Raw genomic sequence first — 22798 nt, 5'->3', positions numbered from 1 at the left:
AATCTCTCTCAAAAATAAATAAATAAATAAATAAAATACAAAAAACATAAAGCCTGCTGGAGATAAATAAGCTGATTTTCATCACTAAAACTAATGGTGAAGGCCACTATAACTTAGCTGAAAACTTTTGGCCTGGGGACTAGCAGATGGCATAATGGTACATTACTGGACTCCCACATAGTTGACTGTGGTTTGAGTCCTGGGCCTGATGGCTTAAACTCACATCAGGCGCATGTGTGTGCATGCCCAAGATCTTGAAAGGAGAATGGAAGAGAAGGGATTGTGGTATGGCCATCCCCCCAACCCTGGGAGGGTGATTTCTTGCTTTCTGTCTTTTTCTCTCTGTTCTTCTGGGGAGTACATGCACCCTATAGCAAAAATCTAAAAAAAAAAAGGAAAATCTTCAGCCTGAATATAGCTCTTTAGATATCAGATAATAAAGGGCTGGGTATTGGCATACCAGTACAGAAGTGAGCTCTAACCACCTGAGCATAAAATCTTGCCCATCAGGCCATCTAGGTGGCACAGTGATTGAGGTGGCAGGACTCCACACAGCTGATTGCAAGGGTTAGAGTCCCGGGCCCAGAGGCTTGAAAACATGCTGGGCATGTATGTGTGTGTGTGTGTCCAAAATCTCAAGAGGAGAATGAAGAAGGGATTGTGACATGGTCATGGTGCTGTCTCAATTTCATTCTCTGTCTGGTGAGCACATGTGCCCTATAGCAAATTAAAGAAAAAATATTGTAAGGACTCAGCTAAACTATTATGTTAAGTAGCAGCAAGCACGTGAGACTGAGGCTGAGGTTGGCCGCCACATAGCTACGGGAAGGAATCTGTGTTTGAGAGAAAAGCAAAGGGGCTACTACTCTCTTACCTGGTTCTCTTTTGATCACAGACAAGAATGCAAAAGTCCCATCTATCAAGGACTTGCCAGAGGTTCTACAGCCCATCCTGGAAGCTGCTCTTTGTGATAAGAATGTCAACGTGAGGATGGCAGCAGCAATATGCCAATATGCCATACAGTCACATAATCCCCTTGCCCGGGACATCATGCAGACCGCCCTTCTGAAGGGTGAGTAACTCCCTTACTTCTGATTTGGGAGTATGGGCTAAAAGAGAAGGCATCTTGGGACCAGAAAGGCTTAGTGGCTACATCTCTGGATTCCTACATGGTCATCCATGGTTCAAGTCCTGGACCCAGTGGCTTGAAAATCATGCCAGGCATGTGTGTATGCATACCCACAATCCTGGGAGAATGGAGAAGGGATTGCAGTGTGGCCACCACCCCTCTTGGGGGAAGCTTTCTCACTTTTCTCTCTCACTGTCTCTCTCTCTCTGGCGAGCACACACACCCTAATGCAAAAACCTCTAAAAAAAGAGAGAGAGAGAGGATATGTTGCCATCAGCTTTTCCCATCTTTTCTTTTCTTTTTTTTAATTTAAATTTATTTATTTTACTATGACCAGAGAGGGACAGAGAGAGCGAGAGAGAGAGAGAGAAAGTGAGAAGGCAAGCTACCAGGTCCAGAACTCGAATGGCAGTTTACCATGTGGGAGTCCATCATCCCCAGCCAGCACACCTCTTGCCGGCCCCAACTTTCCACATCTTTTCCTCCCCACTATCATGCTCTGAGATGTCTTCCATATTAAGTCTGTGTTTATATTCGAACATTCAGGAATTAGTTCTTCCTAGGTACACTGCTACCAAGTGGTAGTTGGACTAAGTATTCACAGATCCATTTGATTAAAAACTGTGACCTCTTTCAAACAACCTGATTTTTTAAAAATTATTTATATAATTTTATTGATCATTATTTTTTCTTTTTATTTGGCCTGAAAGAGAGGGAAAGTGAGAAAGCAAGATGCCAGGGCCAGGACTTGAACTGCAGTTGGCCATATGGGAGTCCAGCACCCCAACCACCATGCAAGCCCCACAACCTGATTTTTAAAAAATTAAGATGATTTATGATAATATTTTTAATTAAGATTAATTAATGATAATTTTTTTGAAAATTAGAAAAATCACCACCCAAACACATTATGCATCCATTTTTTGCACATTAACTTCTAGGAATTGTTCTACCTGTATGTATTGTTGGAGTTATATTGGACCTAGTGGCTTGAAAAACAAACGGGCATGGGGACAGCAGATACTGTAGCAGTTATGTCACTGGACTCCCACATGGCTGATTGTGGTTTCAAGTACTGAGCCTGGGACCCAGTACTTGAAAATCACACTGGGTGCATGTGTGTGCATGCCCAAGATCCCAGGAGAAGAATGGAGAAGGGACTGTGTCATAGCCATGCACCCCAGTGGTAATTTCTCACTGTTCCTCTCACTGTCTCCGTCTCTCTCTCTCTCGCCCAGCAAGTACACATGCCCTAAGACAAAACTGCTAAAAACAAACAAACAAACAAATAAAAAAACAGGTGGGCACATGGGTGAACATGCCCAAAATTCCAACAGGAGAATGGAGAAGGGATTGTGAAGTGGCTATCCCCCCTGAGAGTGCTTTGTCACTTTCCCTCTGTCTCTCTCGGGCTCTGTCAGATGACAGGTCCAAGGTCCTAACTGCTGCCTCAGAGAGCTGGACTGTTCCTTGCCTTGACGAGGAAAACTAACTAGTTTTCCTTGGCCTCCTAGGTATGGACACCAAACTGCTTAATTCCTCTGCCTTAGAAGTTTTCTGGACTTCCTGGACTCCAGGGGGATAAACAACTAAGTCATCTCTCAGCTCTCTATAGCTATTATCTAACAAGAGCCTTTATGATTGAACTTCTCAAGCTAAAATTTTTAGTTGCCATTTACAACTCTGATCTGATCCATTCAAATATAAACACTAGATTCAAGGAGCCAGCAGGTGACATGGTGGTTAAGGCGCTAGACTCCCACATGGCCGACCACGGTTTGAGTCCAAGACCTGGCAGTTTGCTTTCTCACTTTCTCTCTCTCTCTCTGTCTCTCTAGTGAGTGCGTGTGCCCTATAGCAAAATTTTAAAAATACTAATAAATAAAATTAAATAATTCTTTGAGAAAAAACACTGGATTCGATTTCTCCACTGTGTGGGAACAGAGAAGTGAGGTATCAGGTAATCCAAAGACTGTTGTGTGTTGTGGGGCAGATCACCATTCTGGATTCCTTTTTTCATCTCGCTGCGCAGGTAACAGTGTGGATAGCTGGGCTGCAGCTCAGTGCTTGGCTCTGGAAGGTGCTGCCACTTACCCTGTGATTAAAAGGATCCTCCACCAGTTGTTTAACAAGAGGAACAAGGACACTGAGGACCAGTCCTGTATCCTCCTGAACCATCTCAGTGTGAAGACAGTATGTGTCCTTTATGGGGGTCAGAGGAAAAAAAACAAGTTTCAGGGCACAGCTGAGTCTTTGAGGTCAGAGCACGTAAGGAATCCAAAATGCATGTGGCTGGGGAGAATGATCTCATGCACAGGTAAAAGGGAACGAAGTGTATGTGAGCCTAGGTGTAGAGAGGTACACAGAAGGGAGAAAAGCAGGTTGTAAATGGTTTCTGTGTGATATATAGAATTTGCTTCTGCTGGTTTACCAGGTGCACGGTCTGTTGTACAGTTGTGCTTAGTTGCTTTCTGCAGAAGTGTGAAATTCCAAAGGTTTGAGGTACATACAAATCACTTTAGGAGTGGAAAGACTTCCATTTTCTGTTCAGATTCTCATATCTGTATTTTGTTCTGATTTTTTTTTAAAAGAATGATTTGTTTAAATTTTATTCACCATTATTGTTTTTTAATTTGGCCAGAGAGAGAAAGGGAAAGCAAGTTGCCAGGTCTGGGACTCGAACTATGGTCAGCTATGTGGGAGTCCAGCATCTTAGGAGGCATGATGCCCTCTGCGGGTCCCAGTTGTTCCCCGATTTTTGACCCCAGTCAGGTGGCTTGGATGGAAGAGTCTCCCATCTCTTGCAAATGCTTTCTTATGCTAGGAGAAGCATTTTATGTACTTGAGACATTAATTTTGCTGGATGTCATATTAGGATGTAACTTTAAGGTTCTAGTATTTCTGAAAGTGGTCTTGACTCTCCTCAGACTCTGATACACACCATGCTTGCTGTGGAGCTGAACAGCTGCCAATGGAAGGACCGCATTGTAGCCTGCCGGGCTTTTTCCCGGATCGGCAGAGATATCTGCTTGGTAAGGCTTCTCTTTCTTTGTTTCTGGGTGAAAAAGTCTAATAAGCAAGGCTGGGCTGGGCGCTCTTACACTTTTTGCTGCTACGTAGTATCCTGTTCTTTTATTTTTTTAAAAATAATTATTTAATTTTTTATTATTATTCAATTTGACCAGAGACAGACAGAGTTAGAGAGGGAGGGAGAGTGCAAGAGGCAGAGGGAGAGGGCTAGCAGGTGGTGTGGTGGTTAGGGTGCTGGATACTCCCACATGGCCAACCAAAGTTCAAGTCCTAGACCTAGTGGCTTGCTTTTTCACTCCCCCCCCCTCTCTGGTCAAATTAAAATGAATAAAAATTCTAATAATAAAAGAGATGGAGGGAGAGTGAGAAAGCAAGCTGCCAGGTCTGAGACTCAAACTGTGGTCGACCACATAGGGGAGTCCGGCACCTGAACCACCATTCCATCTGCCAGCCCCTAGTATCCCATTCTTAACAAACAGATCTGTCTTCTCATTGCTATTTTTTTAATGGTAGATTTTTATAAAAGTCACACAAGCTTTTTATTTTCATAATTTTATTTAATTTTTAGTTTTTGCTATGAGGTATATGCTCTCACCAAAGAAAAGAGAGACAAAGAGAGAGCGAAAGTGAGATATCACCCCCAGAGGGGAGAGCCACACCAGAATCCCTTCTCCTCCATTTTCCTCATGTGATCTTGGGGACACATGTACACATGTCCAGTGTGTTTTTCAAGCTGCCAGGTCTGGGACTTGAACAGCATAGCTGGCTATGTGGAACCCAGTCACCTCAGCCTCACACCACCTGCTGCCTCCCTCCCACCTCATTGCTATTTCTTATTCCTAACCAGAATTTTCTTCAAATGACAACACATCTTTCTGTAACTTAATCCAGTGTTTCACAGTGTGGTGGCAGTCCACAAACTGTAACTGATCCACAATGAAATAAAACAGAAACTAAGAGTTTAGAAACTTTTATTATAATCTGACAACGCCTCAATATCAATGGGCTTCATAAAATAAGTAAATGAAGTATTTCCCCCTTAAAAATCGGTCCTTCATCACAGATAGTTTCCTACCAACCCAACCATGTGAGTGTCTATGCTAGTTCTTTTTTTACCACACATATAAAACAGTCTCTACTTTTTAAAAAAATATTTATTATATTTATTATTTTTTTAAAAAGTTTCTATGGCACACATGTGCTCACCAGAGAGAGAGAAAGAGAGAAAGTAAGCTGCCAGGTCTGGGACTCAAACTGCAGTCTAGCACTTTATCCACCGCCCACCTGCTTGCCCCATAGTCCCTACTTTCTTTTTTAAGTGAGATTTTTTTTTTTTTTTTTTTTGCTATAGAGTGAGTGTGCTCAGTGAAGAGAGAGAGACAGAGAGACAGAAAGCAGGAAATCACCCCCTGGGGGGGTGGATGGCCAGGCCGCAATCCCTTCCCCTCCAGTCTCTTCTCAGAATCTTGGGCATACACGCACATGTGCCTAACATGAGTTTTAAGTTGCTGGGTCTGGGACTCAAACTGCAGTTGACTACATGGGAGTCCAGTGACATAACCATTACACCATCTGCTGGTTTCAACAGCTCCTACTTTTAAAAACTATCATTACGAGGGCCAGCAGGTAGTGCAGTAGTTGGGGTGCTGGCCTCCCACGTGATTGAGTCCTGGACCTGGCAGCTTGCTTTCTCACTTTCTGTCTCTCATCTCTCTCTGGTGAGCACATGTGCCCTATAGCTATTTTTTTAAAAAATAATATTAAATAAAACTAAATAAATTATTTTAAAAACCTAGCATTGCAATAAGTATGACAATACTAACATACACAAATGATTCAAGAACAAGCAATTAATGTAAGGTACTTTTTTTTTTTGAGAGGTTTTTTCGCTATAGGGCGTGTGCGCTCGCCAGACAGACACAGAGAGAGAGACAGAAAGCGAGAAATCACCCCCCGGGGGGATGGTCACGCTGCAATCCCTTCTCCTCCATTCTCCTCTTGGGATCTCGGGCACGCACGCACACACGCCCGGCATGAGTTTTAAGCCACTGGGTCCGGGATGCGAACCGCGGTCGACTATGTGGGAGTCCAGCGACATAGCCATTACGCTAACTGCTGGTTCCCAATAAGGTACTTATTTTTAAAGAGATTTTTGCTACAGGGCATATGTGCTTGCTAGAGAGAGAGAGAAAGAGAGAGAGATAGAAAGCGAGAAATCACCCTTCCAGGGGGGAGTACCACACCACAATCTCCTCTCCTCCATTCTCCTCTTGGGATTTTGGGCACGCACGTACAGGTGCCCAGCCTGAGTTTCAAGCCACTTCGTCTGGGACTTGAACCACGGTCGACTACATGGGAGTCCAGCAACATAATCATTATGCTATCTGCTGGTCCCGTAAGGTACTTTCTTTAAACATTTTCAGAGTGGGACCAGCAGTTGGCGTAATGGCTATGTTGCTGGACTCCCATGTAGTTGGCTATGGTTCGAGGCCCCGACCTCGTGGCTTAAACTCACACCGGGCGCATGTGTGTGCATGCTCAAGATCTTGAAAAGAGAATGAAGGAGAAGGGATTGCGGTGTGGCCATCCCTCCTGGGGGGTGATTTCTCAACTTTTCTGTCTCTGTCTCTGTCTTTCTGGCAAGCACATATACCCTACAGCAAAAATCTCTTCAAGAAAAATTATTTTTTCAGAGTGAGAGATTAGTGTTGGCTGAACCTACCAGTTACAGTTCTATAAAAAAGAATGGGACTGAGCTAGAGCCAAAGAAATTCTAAGATAGAGAAACCCTGACCACCATTTAGGCTTGGATCCAACAAACCTTTTTGCTGATACTTCAGAATGGCCCAGAACACTGCCATTCCACTGAGAAGTGAACACCTCACACTTTGATAAAGGAAGCACGAAATCTGGCCATTCAGTCTACCTGCCCAATATAATCACCTGAAGAGATTTTAGACTAGGTTAATTTCGTCTCAAGTGCTATAGTATCCTGCTGCTAAAGTCCTGAACTGGTAGCGTAAGAGTCACCTGAGAGCTTGTTAGAAAAGCAACATTTGGAGACAAGCAGATGGCATGGTGGTTAAGGTGCTGGACTCCCACATGACCAACTGCAGTTCGTGTCCTGGACCCAGTGGCTTGAAAATCACACCAGGCATGTGTGCATGTGTGCCCAAAATCCCCAGAGAAAGGACTGAGGTGTGGCCATCACTTTGTCCCTCTCATTGTCTGTCTCTCTCCTGGAAACAAAAAAGCCCTGTGACAAAAGGAGGTGGTGGTAACTCCCACTAGCCCACTTGAATTAGGACTAGTATCTGATTCATTTGTCCATTCACCTCCTTACTTCTTGGGATTGTCAATTCAAAGTAGAAAGACAGGATGAGCTAGCAGGGGAGAAGATAAAGATGAGGACTTTAGGTCAGGCTGCTGTTTAAGAAAGGCGCTATGCCTAGGGGTTAGTTCTTTCATTCCTTCAGGAAGGACGCACATTTTTTGCCTTTTTGTTTGCTATCGGGCACATGTACTCACTGGAGAGACAGAGAGAGTGAGAAAGCATTCTCAGTGGATGGCCTCACTAATCCCTCTCCACTCCTCTTGGGATTCTGGGCACACATGCACATGCTCCCAGCATCTCTCTCAAGCTGCTGGGTTCAGGATTTGAACTGCACAGTTGGCTATGTGGGATCCAGCCAACTTACCATCATGCTACCACTGGCCTCAGAAAGCAGTTTCTGACCATATCTGACAAGGCAGACACTACGCTGGCATTAGGGATGCAAAGATACTGTCTTCCGTGGTAATGTTATACATAGGTATAACAGACGCAGCTGTAAGGCATCCTAGCTTTCCTACGCTTACAGGGGACAGAGAAGGCATCGTAAAGATTATTCCTAATCTAAATCCTAAAGGAAGAGTAGGTGTCCCCCCTTCTCTCAGAAGAATACACTCAGAGGATGACCAACTATCCTGGTTTGATCAGGGCATGGGACTTTTAAGTACTAAAACCAGGAAAGTGCCAGAAAAACTGGGATGAGTTAGTCACCCTACTATGTATCACTTTCCAATTAAGTTTCGGGTACAGATTAAGTTGTCCCCAATACTACGTAGCAGTAAGGATAAGCCAAGGAAAGAGACCTGGGCTTGAGTCCTAGCTCCAGTGCTCACCAGATTAACCTTGGGCAAGTTCATCAGAACCTTCATTTGTTGTCATCTGTAAATGGTAATAATATCTGCTCCATTGGACTATTTGGGAGATTAAGGAATGGGTAAAAACACTAAGGCCCGAAGCCACCTACAAAATGAATGTTCAATAAATGGAAGCTAATTATTACACCTAATTTATAGGATATGAAACATAAATTAATCCAGCTGATGTGGAATGACTGGAATAAGGAAGTGAGGCATGCAGCTGCCCAAGCGCTAGGGCAAATGAGCCTTGGCAAAGAAGTACATGACACAATCAGGTAACACATGACTAATATGCACCAACTGTTCTGTAAGAGGGTTTGGGCTGGCTTCACAGTGCAGAGCTGATGCACTGCCTGAGAGAAGCTGTCTCACATGGTGCTCACAGTTGGGAGTATCTGGCCCAGTCACCTGGAAACACGCCATGCATGTGTGCAAACACCTAAGATCCGACAGGCTGGAGGACAGTAGGAAGGGGACTGTGGTATGACCAGACCCTGTGAAGGGTGCTCCTTTCTCTAACACATGTGCATGCACATGCACATGACTTATCATTAATAGAGAAAAAAAAATGTTTTAAGTATTTGGGAGCCCCGGGGAGCCAGCCAGCCTGTGTTGAGCTCCTCTGCATGCTCAGATCCCACTATAAAAATTTTATAATCCATGGTGCCATCAGGTAACATGGTGGTTAAGATGCTGGACTCCCATATGGCCAACCACAGTTCAAGTCCCAGACCTGGCAGCTTGCTTTCTCACCTTTCCTCTCTCTCTCTGGTAAGTGAACACCCACTATAGCAAATTAAATAATAACAAATAAAGTGAAATATTTAAAAATTTTAAATTTATTATTATTTTTTTTTAATTTGCTATTGGGTACATGTGCTTACCAGAGAGACAGAGAGCAAGAAAGTAAGAAAGCAAGCCGCCAGGTATGGGACTCAAACTGCAGTCGGACATATGGGAGTCTAGCACCTCAACCACCATGTTACTTGCTGGCCCCCAAATAAATCTTTTTTTAAAGAGGTTTTTGCATTAGGGTGCATGTGCTCACTGGAGAGACAGAGATTGAGATAGTGAGAGGGGAAGTGAGAAATCACCCCTCAAAGGAGATGTCCACACCGCAATCCCTTCTCCATTCTCCTCCCAGGATCTTAGGCATGCATGCACATGGCCGGCATGATTTTCAAGTCACCAGTCCAGGACTTGAACTGCGGTTAGCTATGTGGGAGTCCAGTGACATTAACACTATGCCATCTGCTGGCCCCATAAATAATTCTTTTTTTTAAAGTTAATAGTCCCTGGTGGACCAGCAGTTAGCGTAATGGCTATGTCGCTGGATTCCCATGTAGTCAATCGCGGTTCACGTCCCGAACCCGGTGGCTTAAAACTCACACCAGGCGCATGTGCGTGCGTGCCCAGGATATCAAGAGGAGAACGGAGAAGGGATTGTGGTGTGGCCATGCCCCCTGGAGGGTGATTTCTCGCTTTCTGTCTCTCTGTCTCTGTCTGTCTGGTGAGCACAGCCAAAAGAAAAAAAAAAAAAACCTCTCCAAAAAAAAAAAAAAAGTTAACAGTCCCTGGGAGTCAGCAGGTGGCATGGTAGTTAAGGCACTAAAATCCCACATGGCCAATGATTCCTGCCCTAGACCCTAGGGCTTGAATATCAGCCTAGGCATGTGTGTGCACCCAAAATCACAAGAGAAGGAACTGCTGCATGGCCTCTCCCCGTGGGTGATTTCTCACTTTCCCTGTCTCTCTTTGGCAATTGTACATCCGCTATGGCAAAAACTTAAAAAAAAAAAAAAAAAAAAAAAGAGGAAAGAAAGTGAAAAGTCCCTATAGAAAATAACAATGTGGCTGGGAAAGCAGTGAGTGCTCACTGTAGAGGTGAGGCAATTTCTTTTAGATGTTTGACGGAGTTCAAAAGTAACACTCACATTTTTTTTTCTGGAAAGATCTTCGTTATAGGGTGCATGTGCTAGCTGGAGAGACAGAGAGAAAGTGAGATATTACCCCCTGGGAGGATGGCCCCACTGCAATCTCTTCTCCTCCATTCTCCTCTTGGGATTTTGGGCACACACACATGCATGCATGCATGGGTCCAAGTAGGGCACACTCCGATCACAAGATACACAAAATGGGGACCAGCAGGTAGAGTAATGCTTCTGCCACGGTTTGAGTCCTGGACCCAACAGCTTAAAACTCAAACCTAGTGCATGTGTACCCAAATCCCAAGAGAATGAAGAGGGGATTATCATATGGCCATGCCCCCGGGGGTGATTCCTCCTGCCCAGCAAGCCCATGTGCACTATAGGAAAAAAATCTTTCTTAAAAAAACAAAACAAACATGAATCCCTTATTACAAATACCAAATCAGGGGCCAGCAGGCAATGTGGTGGTTACAGTATGAACTCCCACATGGCTGGCTATGGTTCAAGTCCTGAACCTGGAGGCTTGCTTTATCACTTTCTTTCTCTCTTTACCTCTCTGATAATCATGTGTGCCCTATGGCAAATTAAAATAATAATAAAAATAAAATACCAAATCATACTAAAAACTAGAACAAATGGCATATACCATAGCTGCTGTAAGAGAAAAGTGGAGTCCTTAATAAGAGATAGAGGAGTAAGGCCAAGTTTTATGGAAGATGAGTAAGATGGCATAGGCATTCCAGGCTGGGTGCCAAATACGGAAATGAGCATGGCACGGGAGACCGCAGTGAAGAGCACTTGACTGTGACAAACAGTGTACATTGACAATTCTTTTATTCAAGTCGTTCAACCTAGCTGAGTGCGTAGCATATGCCAGGTAATAGGGATTCGGGTAAATAAGATAGCTGAGGTCTGTACCAGTGAAACTTACCTAATGGACCCACGGCTGAAGGAAGGGCAAGCTGGAAAATGTAGAGCGTACAGAGCTTGGATATTCTCCTGAGGGCACAGTTGGCGGGAGGGAAGGAGGCAGAAACTGAACCTTTTCATTTGTTTTTCAGTTTGCCATAGGGCATGTGCACTCGCCAGAAAGGAAGAGATAGAAAGAAAGCACTCCACAGGGGGATGACCATGCCACAATCCCTTCCCCATTCTCTCAGGATTTGGGGCATGCATGTACACGCATCCAACATGTTTTTAAAGTTGCAGGTCTAGGATTCATACTGTGCAGATAACCATGTGAGATCTAGCTGCCTGAACCATCACACCACCTGGCTGTTCCAAAACTGAACCTTTAAGGAAGGAAAATTAAAACTGTGCTTTTCAGAATCAAGCTGAGTCAAGGTAATTCCCAGGAGCGTGTGGAAGCCCTCTCCCTGATAGGTGGGCTCAAGCTCATGACTGCCAAGCTTCTCCCAGGCTTCCTGCACTGTTTCTCTGATGACTTCACTGCAGTTCGGCGGGCAGCCTGTTTGGCAGCTGGTGCCCTGCAGATTCGCAACGAGATGGTGAGTCAGGGCTCCATGTTCTCTCACCTGAATGACCTAAAGAGGACACTACCTTCCCTTGTGCAGAGTATACTCTCATTCTGTAAGGATACAGAATGAGGTCAGAAGCAGGAAAGTGAAGAGGTATATTGGCTACTTCAGTTAGGGTTACTTAGCTTCTATCTAGCCCAGATTTCATTCTAAGGTACACCCCTGATTCCTGTCCTTCCCTAAGTTAAATAGCTTCTCATTAATTACCTGGGTGCTGATGGACGTTAGGTTCAACTCCAGTGAGAGAAGTTATAATCTCTACTTATTAGGGAGAAACTCGAATGAGGTGTTCAAAGGTAGCATGTTTGGCCATACATCTGTGGGCAGAGAAAAATCAATCCACGGTTATCAGATAATTAAACTCATATACCCTATGAACAGGCTGTTACTTCCCACTCTAGGTCCTCTGTCACTAGGAACGATGACAGGTCATTTTCCAATTATAGCACCCTTTTTTTTCTTTTTTTTTTTTCTTTTTTAGAGATCTTTACTGTAGGGCACATGCATTTGCCATAGACACAGAGAGACATAGAGAGTGAGAAATCACCCGCTCCAGGAGGGATGGCTACGCTGTAATCCCTTCTCCTCCATTCTCCTCTTGGGATCTTGGGCACTCATGCACAAGTGCCCGATGTGAGTTTCAAGCCACAGGGTCCTGGACTCAAACCACAGTCAACTATGTAGGAGTCCAGCAATGTAACCATTACACTACCTGCTGGTCCCCCAATTACAGCACCTTTTATAGATAACTGGTTTCCCTTATTTTGGTTCTTTCCCCACTCAACACTACCTTTTATTCACTCCAGGTGCTAGAATGCCTCCTGAATCTGATGCAGAGAGATCCTTACTGGAAAATCAAGGCCTTTGCCATTCGAGGTATTACAAAAGTAGTGGCTCTGACTTCTCAACCTTAAAATTCCTAGGCTACTATAAATGATACCCAGGAACTCTCTAGTAAGGCATAAAGTATAGGGAAGTACATGATCTTAGCTTCTCCTGAAAGATCCTTGCCTGAGAAGGGAAAGATTATTTTCTTCTTTTTAATTTTTAGTTAAGGACTCTGGGTCTAAGCCTTATCAAACTTGTTAAGGTAAAGGGGTGACATGAGTGCCAAGAGAATTAATTAAGGATAAGTTTCAAGTAGGTATCTACTATCTGTTCTACTTCCTTCTCCTCTTGGGATTTTGGGCACACACATACACATGCCTTGTGTGTTTTTCAAGCTGCTACGTCGAGCACATAGCCAGCTATGTGGGATCCAGCCACCTCAACAACCACGCCACCAGCTAGTCCACCCTGCAGGTTTTCACCATTAACACTCTATGTAAAGGTCAAACCAGATTTAATACTGCTATAGACCTAGAACACGGCCTTCTAATTTTCCTAGTTTCTTTTTAGGATCTTTGCCATTGCTTCTCTTTTTAATATAGTCTTTGGCAGGTCCCTCGCAGAATCAGCCTGAGGTAACCAGTGAAATAATTGTGCTCCTCCCCCCCTCACTCTACCACCACTGTGACTAGGCTGGTCTTCCAAGTTCCCTGTTCCAAATCTCATCTCTAAATAGACAAGCTGGTCTATGTTTACATTCCCAATAGTCAAGGACAGGATGGAACACCTTTTTCCTAGGAATCTTTTAATGTCCCACTCTAACCTATACCTAAATTTTTTTCATTTGTATATTTTATTTCCATTAGAAAAATATTATCTATACAAAATTTTGGTCCATATTTTCCTTTTCCTCTATCATTCAAATTTAAATATTTTTACTCAAGTAAAAGCAGAATCATATCTGACCTAAGAATTAATTATTACATGTCATCATAATAGGAACTAACTGAATTAGGTATCCTCTCGATAATTTCTCAGGAACAATACTCTCCTTTCCTATATGTTATTTCCATTTACTTTTATTTATTCCAGTTAACTATGTAACGAGTATCTCTTCTACATTCAGTAATATGGGTATACAGTAAGTGTAATTTATAACATCAGTAACTGGATTAATTATTTCATCTTCAATTCACGTTCAACTCTCCCTATTATATGGTATTTCCATAATGACTCCAGATATTCTGGTCAAATTATACTTTCTTCATTGTAAAAATTAAGATGTTAATTAAAAAACATAGAGGGGCCAGCAGGTGGCACAGTGGTTAAGCACTAGATTCCCACATGGTCGACCATAGTTCAAGACCAGGATCCAGTGGCTTGAAAATCACTTCAGGCACATATGCATGTGTGCCCTAAATCCCTAGAGAATGGAAAAGGGATTGTAGCATGGCCATCCCTCGTGGGGGGGGTTTCTCCTTTTCCCTCCAGTGAGCGCATATGCCCTGTGGCAAAAATCTAAAGGAAATATAAACATAATGAAAGTTCCAAACTAAACATGGGTCCACTTACAATCATGCTGTTCTGAGAGGTCCTTAGGAAGTTATTGCTTCAATCTCAACTTTGCCTTCTCTGGGTAAAGCAGCAACCTGGTAAGCAGCTCTTACAGGAAGGCTACTCTTCAAATAGTTTGTGTATATATTTATTTTTTTAAGGTTTTTGCTATAGGGTGTATGAACTCACTGGAGAGACAGAGAGGTGATGAGAGGGTAAGAAATCACCACCCTGGGGATGGCCAGGCCACAATCCCTTCTCCTTCATTCTCCCCCTGGGATTTTGGGCATAGGTGCACACATGCCTGTAATTTCTGTCAGTCAGCCAAAGAGTTGCTGTCTTGTTTTGTTTTGTTTTGTTTTCGAAAGATTTTTGCTATAGGGCGCATGTGCTCACTGAGACAGAAAGCGAGAAATCACTCCCCCAGGGGGATGGCCATGCCACATTTCCTTATCCTCATGGCATCTTGGGCACACATACACACTGCCCAGCATGAGTTTCAAACCACTGGGTCCAGGACTGAACTGCATGCAGTTGAACATGTACAAGTCCAACAATGTAATCACTACACTACACCATCTGCTGGTCCTAAAACAGTGTTTTTACCATTATTTTAGTGCAGCTTTTAGAATTTCACCCACATTTCTAAGAGTTTGCTTACTAGCTTCTTCTGCTACTGCTCTTCACATAAGCCATCTACTTGAAAGGGTTGATGCTAGCTGTCCTCATTGACAAATACTGCTTGACTGGAGGAACCAATGGCCCCTGAAGTATTTATAGTACTGATCACATCTTTTTAAAGAATTATTTTATTTAATTTTATTCATCATCATTATTATTAGTTTTAAATTTGACCAGAGATAGAGATAAAGGGAAAGGGAGAAAGCAAGCTGCCAGGTCCGGGACATGAACCACAGTTGGTCATGTGGAAATCCAGTGCCCTTAACCACCACGCCACCTGCCGGCCCTGGTGCTGATTACTTTTCTGACCAGGGACAACATGGCTAATTCTCTCTGAAGCCTATACCCCAGCTTTGTAGGCTCCTCAGCCATCCATATCCCTAAAATTCGAATGGTGATTAATTGCCATCCAAAAGGAAAGATACTGTTTGCAATATTCAACTGATTCCTGAATGCTAAAATATAGCTAACTCAGTTGTCAGTGACAATGGAATATGTTGTCCTTTAATCTTTGCAGCTTTGGGACAGATTGGGCATGTGAGCCCTCGGCTGACAGATCTCCTACTTTGGGCTGTCCACTATGAAGAGTCACCAGGTGTAAGACTAGAAGCCTGCCGTAGCATCCTAGCCCTCAAACTTCAAGGGGACCGAGTCAGGGACACCTTCCTAGATGTGCTCCTCCTGGAGAACCATGATGCTGTTCTAAAGTAAGTGCTAAACTTCTGGCTTCTGCCATCCTTGTTCACTGTGTATGTCCCCTGCCGTTCCAGGCTGCCTAATGGCAGTAAAAGCACAAGTTCGCCTGTGCCATTCAAACCCAAGTGGGCATTACAGCATATTTTTTTTTTGGAGAGGTTTTTGCTATAGGGTGTGTGCATTCGCCAGACAGAGACAGACAGAAAAATAGAAAGTGAGAAATTATCCCCCAGGGGGGGATGGCCACACCGCAATCCCTTCTCCTCCATTCTCCTCTCGGGATCTTGGGTACGCGCGCACACGCACCCGATGTGAGTTTAAGCCAACGGGTCTGGGACTCGAACCGCAGTCGGCTACATGGGAGTCCAGCAACATAGCCTTTATGCTAACTGCTGGTCCCTACAGCATATTAAAAGTCAATCCCATGTAGTTCATGTGCCTTCTCAACTCCTAGATGCTTTTTTTCTTTAAGAGGTTTTTGCCTTAGGGCACGTGCACTCACCAGAGATAGAGACAGTAAGAAGGAAAATGAGAAATCACTCTCCAGGGGGATGGCCATACCACAATCTCTTCTCTATTCTCTTCCCAGGATCTTAGGCATGCATGCACATGCCCCGGTGTGAGTATCAGGCTACTGGGTCTGGGACTTGAACCTCAATTGGCTATGTGGGAGTACAATGATGTAACTGCTATGTCATCCGCTGCCCCCCTCATGCTTTTAAGTAATCATATTCAACTAACATTTATCGAGTACACATTGTGACAATAGGTTTTAAATAAGTCAAAAAGACCACAGTTCAAATTCAAATTCTGCATGCATGAGCTATGCAAGCCTGGGCAAAATACTTAAAAACTCTCTGAACCCATTTTTTCAAGTATCAAATGCAGATAATCACCTATATTATAGGCTTGTGGTAATAATTAATGAGATGACATGTTCAGTACCTCATAAAGGTATTCAATCAATTATACCTAGGAGGACCTTCAATAATCTCAAAAACTGTACAACATACCATTCTTGCAGATAAAGCTCAGCAAAACTGCATAGTTAGAATTGAAATTTAGAATTCTTTCCCGATTCCAAGTCCTATATTTTTCACCCCCATGATTTTCTTAAGGGCAGGGTAGGCAAATCTAAGAAATAATTATCTTTCAGGGAGATTTATCAGGCGATGAAGATACTCAACTTAGAAAATGAAGGAAATCAAGAAATGCTTCAGGAGATCAAGAAAAGGGTAAATAAATGGAAGTTGTGTTTTCAAGAGAAAATTCAAGGTTTACAAAGCCCCTCTGACCATTTTCCATCACAGAAATACTTTCAATAACCCCTGACAAAGACACTGTATCATTTATTTATTTATTTAGATTTTTGCTATTCGCACTTGCACTCACCAGAGAGACACAGAAAGCAAGAAATCATCCCCAGGGGTGGAGGTGGCCACACTGCAATCCTTTCTCCTCCATTATCTTCTTGGGATTTGGGCACGCATGCACAGGCACCCAGTGTGAGTTTTAAACCTCCAGGCATGGGACTTGAACCGCTGTCAATTACATGACAGTCCAGTGATGTAACCATTATGCCATCTGCTGGTCCCAATACCATATCATTTAAAGATACAAAATCTCTGTGCAAGATTGGGTTATAAAATCTACTGTGCTGGGGCTAGTAGGTAGCATAGTGATTAAGGCGCTGGACTCCCATGTGGCCAACGACAGTGTGAGTTACGGACCTGGGGGCTTGAAACTCAAGCCAAGTGATAGTGCATGCATGCCTCAAATCCCAAGAGGATAATGGAGAAAGGACTGTGATGTGGCTATCACCCCTCTGGAGGGGGGATTTCTCACTTTCTCTCTCTTTGTCTTTGCAGCAAGTGCACTCACCCTATAGCAAAAGTTTCTTTTTAAAACAAACAAACAAACAAACAAAAAACCTATGGTGCTATTAGCTGCCCCTAGCATAATGGTTAAGCACTGCACATTGGGAGACAGATCCCACATGACTGACCGAGGCTTGAATCTATACCTGGGCAGCTTGAAACACATGCTAGGAACATGTAAGTAATTTACCCCAAATGCTGAAATAATGGTGAAATGGAGGAAAAAGGATGGTGGTATGACTATGCCCCATCAGAGGGTGCTTTCTCTCTCTCTCCCTTCCTTTCTCTCTCTGGCAAGAACATGGGCCCTCTGGCAAAAACAAAAAAAATTCTATTGGTAAAGATAAAAACAAAACAAAAATCCTATTAGTCTGGGGCTGGCAGGTGGTGTGGTGGTTAAGATGCTGAACTCCCCACACGGCCAACTGCAATTCAAGTCCCAGAGCTGGCAGCTTGCTTTCTTGTTCTCTCTCTGGTGAGCATGTATGCCCTATAGCAAATTTTAAAAAATGATGATAGATAAAAATTAAATAAATCTTTTTAAAAAATTGTATTAGTTCTATTAAGTAGCCCTTTAAATAATGGTTATTGTTGTTTCTGAAATACTGCCTCTCTCCCTTCCCACCACCCCCAGAATCCCCTAAATTCAAGTTATCCTTCCTTTTTTAAAAACAGACATAAAGAAACATTTTCCTTTTTCATTTTTAGATTTTTGCCAAAGAGCACACTCAAAGGAGTCAGAGAGAGGGAAAGTAAGAAATCACTCCCTGGGGGTATGGCCATAATGCAATCCCTCTCCTCTACTCTCAGGATTTAGGGCAGAAATGTATGCACATACAGCTGTTTTTCTTCTTTCTTTCTTTCTTTCTTTTTTTGAGAGGTTTTTACCTTAGGGCACATGTACTCTGCAGGAGAGGAAGAGACAGAGAAAGTGAAAGGGAAAGTGAGAAATCACCCCCTAGGGTGCAGGCAGAGAGATGGCCACTCTGCAATCCCTTCTCCTCCACTCTCCTCCTGGGATCCTGGGCATGCATGCACACATGCCCAGCATGAGTTTCAAACCACTGTGTCCAAGACTTGAACCCTCAAGTCATGTAGGAGCCCAATGATGTAACCTTTATGCCATCTGCTGGCCCCTCACACTGTTTTTCAAGCTACTGTTTCTAGGACTAGAACCAGAGTCAGCTATGTGGGATCCAGCCCCTTAACCACCATGCCACCCACTGGTACTTCAAGCAAGCATTTCTTAGCAGATTCCTTTCATCATACTGAAAAAGGTGAAGTAAAATTTTCATTAACAAGTGTAAAAAGTTCAACTACTATCATAAGAGACCAATCTTTCAAGCATTATGTACCACCTGATACTAATAAGCATAATGCTATGTTACAATATTAATCCTTTCCTGATGATTTGCTGACTACAAAAAGTTTTTTTTAATATTATTTATTCTAATCTAGATTAAAACACTAAGCCAAAAGGACTTGCTGACAAATAAAATATTCAAGATTGAGATGGCCATAAGGAAAGTGAGGGAGGAAGCAAAACATGTTTATCTGCAACCCAAAAAGGGGCAAAAACCACTGAAACTCCATACTTTTCTCCAAGAAATTTTTCAGGGTAGGTTTCCAAGGGTTGAGTCCTATGCCTTGACTCCTTTCTAAGACTTTTCCAGGATCTGGATGTTTTGGGACTTAGTAGCAAGTCCTGTAGGATCACACAGGAAAGGTGCTACTTTTCTTTTTAACCGCTGTCTACTCAGTCTACTATTTTTTTCCATGTCTCTCAGGTATATTTATTTCTTCGCTATTTGTTCCGGGCGGGAGAGGGGAGGTAGTTCTATTGATATTTGAACTGACTTAAAAATTAGGTCAAAAAAGGATAAGGGGTGTGGTGACGCACATCTGTAATCCCAGTAAACTTAGGGGGCTAAAGCAGGAGGGTCCCAAGTTTGAGGCCAACCTAGGTAACGTAAGGAGACACTCTTGCTAATGATGATGATGACAATGACATACAGGTTGAGCATTCCCTAATACAAAAATCTGAAATGCTGCAAAACTCAAAACTTATTTAGTGCCAATAAGATGCCACAGTGAAAACTTCCACCCCTGACCTCATGTGACAGGTTGCAGTCAAACACTGCAATACAAAAATTTTTATACTGAAGTATGTATAAAATGACCTTCAAGCTATATATATAAGGTGTATGAAACATAAATAAATTTCATGTTTAGGGACCAGCAGTTAGCATAGTGGCTATGTCATTAGACTCCCATGTAGTCAACTGCGGTTCAAGTCCTGGACCCTGTGGCTTACTTACACCAGGTACATGAGTGTGCATGCCCAAGATTTTGAGAAGAAAATGGAGAAGGGATTGCTGTATGGCCATCCCCCGTGGGGGATGATTTCTCACTTTCTGTCTCTCTGTGTCTTTCTGGCGAACACATGTGCCCTATAGCAACCCCCCCCAATAATAAATAAATAAATTTCATGTTTAGATTTGGGTCCCATCCCCAAGATATCTCATATCTATATGCAAGTATACCTAAATCCAAAAAAGCCTGAAGCTAGAAACACTTCTAATCTCAAGCATTTTGTATAAGGGATATGCAACCTGTCTTTATAAAAAGAGTCTTTATAAAAAACAAAACAAAGGAACCAGCAGTTAGCGTAATGGCTATGTCGCTGGACTCCCACGTAGTCGACCGCGGTTCATGTCCCGGACCCGGTGGCTTAAAACTCACGCCGGGCGCGTGTGCGTGCGTGCCCAAGATCCCGAGAGGAGAATGGAGGAGAAGGGATTGCGGCGTGACCATCCCCCCTGTGGGGTGATTTCTCGCTTTCTGTCTCTATGTCTCTCTCTGTCTGTCTGGCGAGCGCACGCGCCCTACAGTGAAAATCTCTCCAAAAAAAAAAACCAAAAAACAAAAAACAAAAAATTGTGTATGTTTGATTAAGCACTAGAAAACGTATTAACTTAACCTTTAATGGTTGTTACCTCTGGAAAGTGGAGGTAGAGGGAAAGCTATCCTTTTTACTTGATGTGTATCTATGCTTTTGTGACTTTTAGACGTCTCCAACTTTAAATAACTGAATCTATGGATTACGGTGACAGGATCTTAGAGTCTCAGATATAACCTACATGATGAGGGTGTAGAAATCAAGCTGTACCAAAATATACTTACAAAATTTGTGTGCCCAAGCGTAGTAGCAGCCTCAGGTCACTCAGTCAGCTGCCTACCAGCCACCACCCCAACCCAGGTCTTCGGGTTCCAAGTCCAGTGCTCTTTCTGGTACACCAGGCTCTTTTTCACCAACCATGAGAATATTCACTTGCCAGATTTGGGAAAGTTTCTTCCAACTGCCAGAAAAAAATGAAAGTGGAAAGTAACTTGAACACCAGCCGTTCCTCATGGCCAGCTTGCTACTTGTTGGTTGGCTATGAGCCTGACAGTACAAGGTGACATGCTGCCCCTTTGGGAGTAGTGCCAGCCCTGATGCAAGCAAGCACCAAGCAAAAATATAATATGCTCTTAAAACAGACTTTGCTGGTGGGAATTAATTTAGAATTCTGTTTGAGGTTCAAGTGATATAAGATGAATAAATTACCCTCAAAGTGAGAGAATTGGCTCCAATGAGTTTCTCTTCTTTAAAAGGTTATATAACATGGTTCTTTTATATCCTACAATCACCTCACGTTACTTTTCACCTAATCATACATTTTCCTTATCTCCTTCCCACTCCCACATTTCTTCAAACCTCCCCACATAATAATCTAGCCTCAGAAAAGGGAAATATTCTTTGGTACTTTAATAACTTTTCTAATGTTTACAAAACTTAATAACAAACAGGACACTGACCCCAACCTTCCCCCCAAACTGATGGAAAAAAAGAACTCAAAAGATGCAAATTCCAAATAAAAGCTTCTAATGTCTCAAGCAAAATGACACAACCAGTGTTACGCAATACACTGAAGCTTGAGGGGGATGAAGCTGGTGCTCTGAAATAATCAGGGATAGCAGAAATATCTCCTTCTATTCCACTTCCAATTTCTGCTTTTACTTTTGTACCTAGATGACGTGGTGGTTCTTCCTAGAAGACCGTCTGAGGTTTGTGACATTGAAGCAGTCATAAAGGTAAATTGAGCTCACTGGTCACCAAGGTAAGAATGTAAGTTTTTCAACAACAAAACTGGTGGTGGTAGGAGGTAAGAATCGCTACTGTCTTCTTTCCAGCAATTAACTGGAAACTAGTTTAGGGCTAAAGGCATCTTGGTGAGCAGTAGCCCCTTATCATACAACATGGTTGCCAAAGAAAGCTGGTCCTCCACACTGTCACAAGGCAGGTCTCCTACTCTCACAAACTCTGGGTAGGAGCGAAGCAAGAGTTCCATGGCATCAGCTTGCTGAGGGTATATTTCCAAGCACTTGGGCTCTTCCAGATGATAAACACGGGAGTTTTCCACAGTGTAATAGAGAAACAAATGGCCTCCTTCACCCACCAGCCGGGCTATCCCATCCTGAAGCATATGGACTTCTGTTTCTGTTGTCAACTGGGCCCCCACGTTTACAGGTTCTCCTGCCTCCCAGCGAATTGGGAGACCGTAAACACTTAGTGCCCTCTCCCTATCAGTCAATACAGGGGGCAGAGAATCATGGATAAAGTCTTTGGCTCTCTGATCAGCCACAGCATCAACTGGAGCAAAGTGCCCCAGGCGGGCAACCAAGACTCGCACCTTCTCCATAAAAGCAGTTCTTCGCGGATCCTTAGAATCCGAATGCTGGGCACCCATGTAATCCATGAAATCTCGGGGCAGACCCCTCCTAAACTCCACATTTTCATCCATTGCAGCCTGCACGGCCAGAGGCAGTATGGCCTCCAGGAAGTCGCCCCACGTATTGCGCTGGTATGTGGACACGGTGAGGTGCAGAGAGTGGACTCCATCTTGGCATTCGGCTTGGTGAATGAAGCCCCGAGGAAAATAGAGCAAATCCCCAGGTTCCAGTACAGTCTGCAGCACCGGTTCACCGAGGTCGTCCTGGCTGAAGTTGGGGCTAGATGTTAGGGCCAGTTCTTCAGCTGGTACCCGAGGTCGGTAGACGCGCCAGAGTTTCCTACCTTCCAGTTGCAGCACGAAAGCCTCAATGTCATCATAGTGAGGAGCGAAGCCCTGCGAATTGGGGGGCGTTAGGTAAACATTGGAGCCTGCCTTAAGTAAAACGTGGGCCCCTGCCATACTTCCAAACTGCTCCTGAAGCACAGCCAGAAACTGCCATACTGTGGTGGAAAAAGCCTGCGGACAGAGGAGGCGCAGGGAGCAGCCGGCCTGGGACAGGGAACACGCAGCCGGC

At 43.6% G+C, this 22798-nt stretch overlaps 2 protein-coding genes across 2 annotated transcripts in view; one reads left to right on the top strand and one right to left on the bottom strand.

Annotated features, from left to right (window-relative positions):
• The window catches only part of HEATR4 (HEAT repeat containing 4), a 78522-nt gene that overhangs the window by 45276 nt on the left and 10448 nt on the right, over positions 1-22798 (top strand). The window contains exons 9-18 of the mRNA XM_027769115.1: positions 896-1072; positions 3162-3322; positions 4057-4161; positions 8504-8622; positions 11603-11783; positions 12620-12689; positions 15394-15583; positions 16729-16807; positions 18908-19067; positions 21522-21583. Coding sequence (XP_027624916.1) covers positions 896-1072; positions 3162-3322; positions 4057-4161; positions 8504-8622; positions 11603-11783; positions 12620-12689; positions 15394-15583; positions 16729-16807; positions 18908-19067; positions 21522-21583 — 1304 coding nt within the window. The remainder of the gene's footprint in view (positions 1-895; positions 1073-3161; positions 3323-4056; positions 4162-8503; positions 8623-11602; positions 11784-12619; positions 12690-15393; positions 15584-16728; positions 16808-18907; positions 19068-21521; positions 21584-22798) is intronic.
• The window catches only part of RIOX1 (ribosomal oxygenase 1), a gene marked incomplete in the record, with an annotated part of 2102 nt that continues 884 nt past the window's right edge, over positions 21581-22798 (bottom strand). Inside the window, 1 exon segment of the mRNA XM_027769116.1 lies at positions 21581-22651. Within this exon segment, the coding sequence (XP_027624917.1) occupies positions 21697-22651 (955 nt within the window).

This window comes from Tupaia chinensis, unplaced genomic scaffold, assembly GCF_000334495.1.
Source record: "Tupaia chinensis unplaced genomic scaffold, TupChi_1.0 Scaffold148607_1, whole genome shotgun sequence".
Classification (NCBI taxonomy): Eukaryota; Metazoa; Chordata; class Mammalia; order Scandentia; family Tupaiidae; genus Tupaia; species Tupaia belangeri.
Note: the sequence above shows the minus strand (reverse complement) of the source record. Positions and strands in the feature narration are given on the sequence as shown.